The 8657-nt window shown below is 35.3% G+C and overlaps 1 protein-coding gene across 3 annotated transcripts; it reads left to right on the top strand.

The window, feature by feature from the left end:
• Positions 1-405: 405 nt before the first annotated feature.
• On the top strand, positions 406-7243 carry LOC110654681 (UBP1-associated protein 2A). Of its 3 annotated transcripts, XM_021810753.2 has the most exons (4): positions 494-537; positions 848-997; positions 4131-5602; positions 6253-6562. In XM_021810753.2, exon 3 carries the CDS (start codon positions 4168-4170, stop codon positions 5584-5586), a length of 1419 nt encoding a protein of 472 aa, XP_021666445.2. In that variant the 5' UTR covers positions 494-537; positions 848-997; positions 4131-4167; the 3' UTR covers positions 5587-5602; positions 6253-6562. The 3 variants fall into 3 exon arrangements, with proteins under 3 accessions (XP_021666446.2, XP_021666444.2, XP_021666445.2); XM_021810754.2 differs by lacking the exons at positions 848-997; positions 6253-6562 and adding an exon at positions 6816-7243 and having other exon boundaries at positions 406-537; XM_021810752.2 differs by lacking the exon at positions 848-997 and having other exon boundaries at positions 406-537.
• The last annotated feature ends 1414 nt before the right edge of the window (positions 7244-8657 follow it).

Here is an 8657-nt window from a genome sequence, read left to right as displayed (position 1 = left end):
CAATATTACCGCATGAAGATAAATTCCTTTTCGGCTTTATGTAGATAAAATTCATTTTGTGGAAGATTAAAATAATTAATCGAATTAAAACAAAATCTAACAGCTTTATTTGGAAAGAGGCTAATTAATTTACAATAATAACTTTAAAAAATTAATTCTATTAAAAGAATTAAAAAAATGAAAACCTTCGTTATATTATTGGGTTCATTTTCCGCCCAAAAAAATGGCCCAGCAAAGCAGGGTTTGTTCTATTATTGGTCCATTTTATGCAGTGCAATTGCATTCAAATGCAGCATAGGCCCAACGCCTCAAGCTAGCAGCCCATACGAAATGCAGCCAGCGCCTTTACCCGATTAAACTAATCCGACCCAGTTAGAGGTAATCGGACCGAATTGAATTTGCCCGACAATCGGTTCAGGAAGAGGCCAAATCGACCCGATCCAAAATTTACGAACCCTAGTATTTATGAACCTTTTCCTCCACTCTTTCGTCCCGTGCTCCTTGGTTGGCCGCTGATCAGCTCTCTGCTTCAAGGAGGTAAGACTAACCATCAATCTTGTACTTTGATTCTGCTCTTTTATTTTTATTTCTCGTTTATTCTGTGTTCGTTTAATCTATTCTTCTGTTTCTCCAATAATTTTGTGAAATCTGCATAGCTGTTATCTATTATTAGGTTATTTTCTGAAAGCTTCTGTTTAATATGGCTATCGATTAAGATTATTTATGGCGATGTTGATGCACTATTTGGTTGATCCACTATTTGCTTAATGCACTGTGATCTTGGAGGGTGAGGTTGCTACTTTGATGATTAAAATCACTGAGCCAGCAAATGCTTGTGATACGATAGGGCTTTTGAGGGTTGGTTGTCTGATGTTCACTATGACTCTTCCACAATTTTCTTCTACTTCTTTTCTACCTTCACTTCTTAATATGACCCATGATTGAAGGTGTGGGGGAAAGAAAATTGAAGCAAAATCTCTAAGATTGGAGAGCTAAGGTGAGAATTTGTTCACCCATTTTCTTTTCGTCTAGTTTTTCCTAATTCACGGTTATATTATTGTTAAACTTGGGAATGTGAAAATTTGAGGTTTTGGAACCAAAAAAACTAAAGGAAAGGAATATATCCAAATTTTGGTCGTCAAGGGTTAGTATATTCTACCCCTGATTTTCTATTAATTTCTTTATCAATTTTCTACCTCAAGCCCTAGAAAATGATAAGTAAATTATTGAATTTGCGAAAAAAAGAAACAAATAGAAGAGAGGCTTTCAAAGCATTCAGTCAAGTGGTGGTTTTAAAGGGAGGACGTAATTGCCAGAGGGTAAGATCTCAAGTCCCTTCCTCCTAGATTATGTAATAAATTTTTAATAGTTGTGGAAGGAAGAACTATAAATATTACTTAAGTTTTGATTGTATAGGATACCAGAGTGGTGAGGTTAAAGAAGGTAGAATACTTGTCAAGTGGGTGAAAGGTTCTTGTTCCATTTTATACAAGGTAGATTCAAGGAATCATGGGCTGCCTTACTTGAATTACTTAGGTCTCCTTGTTGATCATATGTAAAATGTCCCAATTGAGTTGAACTAGATGTGCTTAATTTAACAATGTGATTATGTGGATGATGCAAGTAATATGGTTGTCATGTTTGAACCAGTAAGCAAATTTGTATGCAAATGCAATTACATGAAGTGAATAATTGTGTATTGATTTTTAATGACTCTTGATGTTGTGATTTAATCAAATGCAAGTAGTCCTCCAGCCTTGTGTATTTGAGTAATTGTATTATTGAAAGAGGAAATAGGAGAAATTACTATTACTATTATGACTTCTTATATAATAAGCACATAGAGTGAACTGTGATAAGAGTGTAAAGGTGACTCGTATCTTTGGAATGGTATTGAATAGGCAGTTATCAGTGTTGACCTGGCTGCTTAGTGATTGGGATATTTAACTATTTTGAGGTTGTGGTGAATAGGGATGACACAAGTATGATAGAGCGAAAATTTCAAGTATAAATGAGATGTAAGAAGTATGCCCTATATATGTACAACATGAGGAGGTAGTGAAGGTGGAACAGTTTATTTATTGATGAGTATATTAAGCCTCCATAATCATTAATCAAGTAAAAAGTAAGTATGGAATTATGGAATAGTAAAATTTACTTGATTCATATTCTGACTCTAAAAATGAGGGTTGTCCATAGAAGAAAGTTATTACAAATGTTGATTCTAGATTGTGTTTGAAGTTACATGTTGAGAATATTGTAATTAGATGAAGTGTAGTGTACAGTATGGAGTTCTGAGAGGTAATAAATAAAAATAAGCACAAAAAGGGTGATATGGAATTCAAGTAATATAAATGATGATTATCTATTGTAAATGAAATTTAAGGAATTAAATTTTGTTGTGATGATTGATGAAACAAGAGATGAAATGTCAGTTTAGCTTGCGTATGACATGTTAAATGATGCGAACCATTGACTTGAATATATGAATGTGTGAGTGAACTTCTCATCTTACTTTCTCTTCAGTCTTTTAATTCTTTTTCTTATGAACCTTAAATGGTGGGTTATATTGAGCATTTTAAGCTTTAAAAGTTTGATGAATAGTTAGTGAATTTGATTTCTGATTTCTAAATTGAGTTGTTTTGAATCCTGTTTTGAGCCTAGTAACTTAGAGCTTATGAGTATAAAATGTAAATATCCTATTCTGTGTCTGTGTACTTAACTCAAGAAAATTTTGCATTTTACTTGGGTATTGGAATTGTTCTTTTTCCATTTAGATTGAGAATGAATATTTTCTCAGAAGCTTTATGAATGTAAGAGTATTAAAATTTTATGTCATCGAGCTGATTTGTGGTTTGAAATACGTTGTTGGATAAAGAAACTTGTGAATGTATAGGCTTTCAAGCAAATGACATTGACGTAGGAGTGAAAGACATGGCCTAGGCCGTGTTGTGAAGACTTGGAACATGACCAAGACATGTCCCTGTCTACTTATGTTTAGCTCAATTTCTGGTGGAACAAGTTACCAAGTGTTTGGCTTTGTATAATCTTGCAAATCAGAAGCATAGATCAAGTTATAGTCAATAGATGTATGGTGCATGTATGTAAATAGTGTTTAATTAAAGGTATAATCATAGTTTAGGGTCAGGAAAATAATGTAATTTGATTAATGAAGATAAGAGAATTTATGGATTATGCAGATAGAATTTTTAACAACACTGCTATGTACAATTTAGAGATATAAAGATACAAGAGTACTCTTAGTTGGTGGTTTAGAGGTAACACTGTTGTAATATTCTTTTGACAGAATTAAGCTGTGTGCTAAGTAAGCTAGAATGAGATTGTATATTTTGTTAAACAAAGTTTAGCTGGGAAGTGATTGATATTAAATTGACTTTAGTATAGTATATTATGTGTTTATGTATAGATTTTGTGAAAGTAAATATAAGGTTGTATTGGAGTGTATTTAAAGGAATATTGGAAATTTACTTCTCATCAGAATAAAAAAGGGGAAAATAAAGGTATATGTTAAACTAAAAGTCTAGTGTTTAAAACAAGAGAAAGAGATATTATGCCCTAACTGCACATCACAGAGGGGAGGTAAAGAAGTAGTTTGCTACTAGGATTCTGAAAAGCTGCTATGCAGCTACAAATTTAGAACCAGGTTTCTCTGCCATAGATGTGAAAGTAGCTTTTCTTCTAGAGAATTACAGAAGTTTGCTTCTGAAAGATGAGAACTGAGTTTCACTCCAAATGTTTCCTCTCAACCCGGTGGTGTTGCATTAGGGCCTAAAGATAGTGAATAGGAACTATAAATTCTAAAGGAAAAAAAAAAGGAAGTTATAATATTGATAGTTAGTTGCTCAATGGGGCTTTAATATGTTAATTGAATTGAAATCAAGTAACAGCGTGAAAATGGACAGTGGCATAGAATATGGGTGTTATAAAAATAATCGGGTTTGGGCGAGTTTGGTAGTATGTGGGTAATAGTAATCAGATTTGAAATGGGCTTGGGTAATAAGTTATTTATTTTAATCAGGTTTAGTATGGGTTTGGGTTCAGATATTTTAAAATTTGTAGTACCCTACCCATTGCCATCTCTACTGATTCCTTATTGATTTCTCTTGCAGACTATAATCTGTGCTACTCTTAACACCATCACTGACGATGGCTAAGAAGCGAAAGCATGATTCCAAAGTCACTGAACCAACCGAACCTCCAAAAAAGCAGCAGCAACAACAGAAACAGAAACAGAAAGAAGAAATCGTGGAACACGTCAATGAAGAAGAATTCGAGGAAGTCGAAGAAGAGGAGGAAGATGAAGTAGATGAAGAAGTGGAAGATGAAGAAAAAGAGGATGATGACAATGATGAAGATGAAGATAATTCTCTACAAAATAATCAGAATCAGATCAATGATGAAGATGATGAACCTATAGAAAAACTTCTTGAGCCATTTAGCAAAGAGCAATTGGTCAATTTGCTTCGGGATGCTGCTAATACCCACCAAGATGTTGATGATAGGATACGTAGGATAGCTGATGAGGACCCTGTGCATAGGAAGATCTTTGTGCACGGCCTTGGCTGGGACACCACCGCTGAGACCCTCATGAATGCATTTAAGACCTACGGCGAGGTTGAGGATTGCAAGGCGGTGTGCGACAAGGTGTCCGGTAAATCCAAGGGCTATGGATTCATCCTTTTCAAGAAGCGAAGTGGAGCTCGCAAGGCCCTCAAGGAACCTCAGAAGAAGATTGGCAATCGGATGACTGCTTGCCAGCTCGCTTCCATTGGCCCTGTCTTAGCCGCTGGTTCGGGAACCCCTGCACAGCAGCAGGTGTCCGAGTATACTCTAAGGAAGATTTATGTGAGCAATGTTGGTTCTGATTTGGATCCGCAGGAGCTGACTAACTTCTTTGCCAAGTATGGGGAGATTGAGGAAGGCCCACTTGGCCTAGACAAGGCAACTGGGAAGCCCAAGGGATTTTGTTTGTTTGTATACAGGAACGCTGAGAGCGCCAAGAAGGCACTCGAAGAACCACACAAGAACTTTGAGGGTCACATTTTGCATTGCCAGAAAGCAATTGATGGGCCTAAACCCGGTAAATCTATGCAGCAGCAACAGCATCGTAATGTGCGGAACTCGCATTTTCAGAGGAATGATAATCCTGCTTATGCTAGTGGAACTGCTCCGGGGCCAGGTCATTTGATGGCACCTTCTGCTGGACCTGGGATTGGTTTTAACCAGGGTGCAGGAGCTGCAGCTGCATCTGCTTTGAACCCTGCACTTGGTCAGGCACTGACAGCCTTGCTTGCATCGCAGGGTGCTGGATTTGGCCTCACTAATTTGCTAGGAACTTTGGGCTCTGCAGCTGCTGTTAACCCGGGCAGTGTGCCTGGTGCAGCACCTGGAATGCAGGGTGCCTATGGTAATCAAGCAAATATAAGTCCCGGAGTGATTGGATCTTATGGAAATCAAGGAGTGATGCAGGGTGGGTACTCAAATCAGCAGCTGGGCCAAGGTGGTTCTGGAAGAGGGCATGGTGTTGGGCAATATGGTGGTGCTGCACCTTACATGGGTCACTAGATATCTTACATACTTGGTAAGATACGCTTTGTGTTTGTCTTATGACTTCAGAAACCATTGGAAACAATACTATACACATGCACATATTTATTAGTTTTATTGCATTTGTCATTTGGGAACATAGTTGTGTTGCAGGCACAACTTACAGTTCTAAGTCTTTAGAACTTCTTCAATGCCATATCTTCATTCGAAAAGGATTCAGTGTGTTATTAGCCATTTTTCGGAATTTATGCATTCACTAATCAATTGATGTACTTGATCAATCTTATGTTGGCTTCAGATTTTCTGTCAATTTTTGTAAAATCTGTGCTACTTTAATAGCTTCACTTTGGATTTGCAATATTTGTTATTGCATTTTTGTACCTGTTTTTCTCTGAAAAGTGAGCTATTCTGAGTTTTGAATGATATGTACACAAAGTCAAACAAATGTGTTAGAATTGTTTTCTGCATTGATTATTAAAACTACTTAGGGCAAGTCATTTGTGTGACCATTGTAACAATTTTGCTTTCTTCATTATTTTTGCATCGAATTAATGTAATAGTTATTTGATCATTCTTAAGCTATGGATATATATTTTAATTATGCTTTTAACCATTTTTGGAAGGATTTTAACCCTGATTCTCTTTTGAAATTTTTGTCTTTATGTTTTCCTACTCATTTTGCAGATCCCATATAGGTGCATCAGTCTTTTAAGTAATGGCCTGCAGATTCTTCTGAAGTTTATGGAGCTTATGCAAATGAAGTCTTTATAAATATGACCCAACCCTTTTGGTTACTAGAAAGACTCTTAAAATGTATTTCTGGTTTTTCCCTACTTAGCTTTGTTCCTCCTGCATTTTCTTTTATTTAAAAACATTGTATTTTGAGTTTCAGTATTTAGTTTAAAAGCTTTGGAAACAAGTTGACTACTACTTTCATGAATAATGTGTGTATTGGTGTGCAGTGAGTTAGATTGAGCAAAAGTACTTTTACCTAGTTTTCAGTCATGCAATTTTGGCCTTTTAAACCATTCTTTCATATTTAATTTACTTGTTTGTGGAAAAATTTTATGACCTTAATTTTCTGTTCTTTCTCAATCTTATTTTACTGGTTTTGCAAGTTGCACTATGAATTATAAACCAGAAATATAATTTATTCTTTATATGGTGGTTGTCCATGATGTGTGTTTCATATAATCACAGAGTGTAGATTCTTCTTGAAATTTTATTGCCAGTGATTTTTTATGCAGGTTAAGCCAACCATTTGTTAGTACTAACTTGCAGAAACAGTATGCAGTTGGATGAAAATATATGACTGTTCAAAACTTAAAAAGAAACCAATATCCATCGGTGGTGGTATATTAAAAGTTTCTTTGTATTTGACAACTTTTCCTCTCCCTGGGACGTGTTTCCTCAGTTCTGCGATGGGTGTTACTTTAGTTTTAGGATCGATTGTTTGTATGTTAAAAGTGACAAAATTCTTTTGCTTGGAACATCGTCATATTTCATTATGCTTACTATTTTTGAAGGAGTTCTAAATTAATGTTATGACCAAAATTGATTCATGTCGTTGGAGCTTTGGCTGGGGAGGGGTCTTCAGATTTGATGTTGTTCTCCTCAATGAACAGGTTAAAGCTCAAGATTTGACTTGATTATTATATGCAATATTGTTTCTTAAGTAGTTATTATTATTATTATTATTATTAAACCCATTTTCATCCATTCAACTAGCAATATATTGCATTTGAAGCGCACTGATTGCCACAGTTGATTTGAGCCATAGAGAACAAGGTGATTTCGTTGGTGTCAAAGGTATTGATCTTTTATTTAATTTAGTTATGACAATTTATGTCCTCTAAACGACAAAAGTTAGTGTTACATGCGTGTCACTGCAATGAATCGATTCTAGTTATTGTTTTAGGGAAGGCATGCTTTTTGAACATAGGCATGTTAGATGCTATGGATGTTGACTTTGAAGATTTTGGAATGCCTCTTTTGTAGTTCTTATTTTGGTATTGTCAAACTCCTACTGATCTTTTGAGAAGTATTATGAAGTATGGAACTTAGAGAGGTATCCATTTTATGTTTTTGGGGGAAGAAATGGAAAATTATCTATCTTGTCGTTTGAAGCTTTTATTAAAAGCTTCATGTGGTTTGTCCCCTTGACGCATATTAATTCTTCTTGTTGAAATATTCCTGTTTACCCCCGCCTCCCTTAAATGCTTTGTCCAAAGTCCCAATTCCTTAATCCCTAGATTTCCTTAAATCGATGATCATCTGAAGAGAGGGCAATAAGATTGGGATTGTTTTTTTCTTTGATACGTAGGATTCTCGGCGGAAAACCCGAGACACCTTCAAATTCTTGACCCAAAAAAAATGGTTGAGGTAGCACGTGGTTAATTGTTATGCGATAGCTTTATTACACTCCTACCTCTTTCTATGATTTATATTTTTTGTTTTGGAATTTATTTAAATATCGTTGGTCGATCTTAGTTTTTTTTGGCTCGACTACTTCAGCTAATAAGCACTGAGCAGTACAATATTGTGGAAGAGAACGTCTTTTATTTTATTAATCAAATAATTTTCTATTATTATTTATATGAAGAATCTATTTCTTTTTTTTTTTTTGTCATCGAGTTGGAGCCACGTTTGGGGGGAAAAATGGTATTTAGTCACATCAACTTTGCAAACTGCGATGTGATATTAGTACCCAATTAGTAACGACACCTTAGCGCAATGGATCAAATTTATGCAAAATACCACGACCTATTAACGTGAAACCGTGGGGAATTTATTGTATTTTTCCTTACAAGTGTTAATATTTTTAAGGAAAAACATATTCGTAAGCCTCTTAGCATTTTGTGTTTTTGCTATTGAACTTTCTGTAAATTATTATTTTTAATTAACTTTTATTTTTCGACACGTAAAGCCCTTTTTTAAACTTAGCTTTAATGCATGTGGAACCCGAGCGGTGCATCATTTGTCTACAAGAGAAGAAAAGTTCTATATCATTCTTTTGCACCAGCCTTGCAGATTTATTTTTAAGCTTCTGCACAATTTTTCATGGTCTGCTATTTCTCCTACATTATCCC

Source organism: Hevea brasiliensis, chromosome 5 (assembly GCF_030052815.1).
Source record: "Hevea brasiliensis isolate MT/VB/25A 57/8 chromosome 5, ASM3005281v1, whole genome shotgun sequence".
Lineage (NCBI taxonomy): Eukaryota > Viridiplantae > Streptophyta > Magnoliopsida > Malpighiales > Euphorbiaceae > Hevea > Hevea brasiliensis.
The sequence above is the reverse complement of the archived record's forward strand: the minus strand, read 5'-3'. Positions and strand labels throughout refer to the sequence as shown.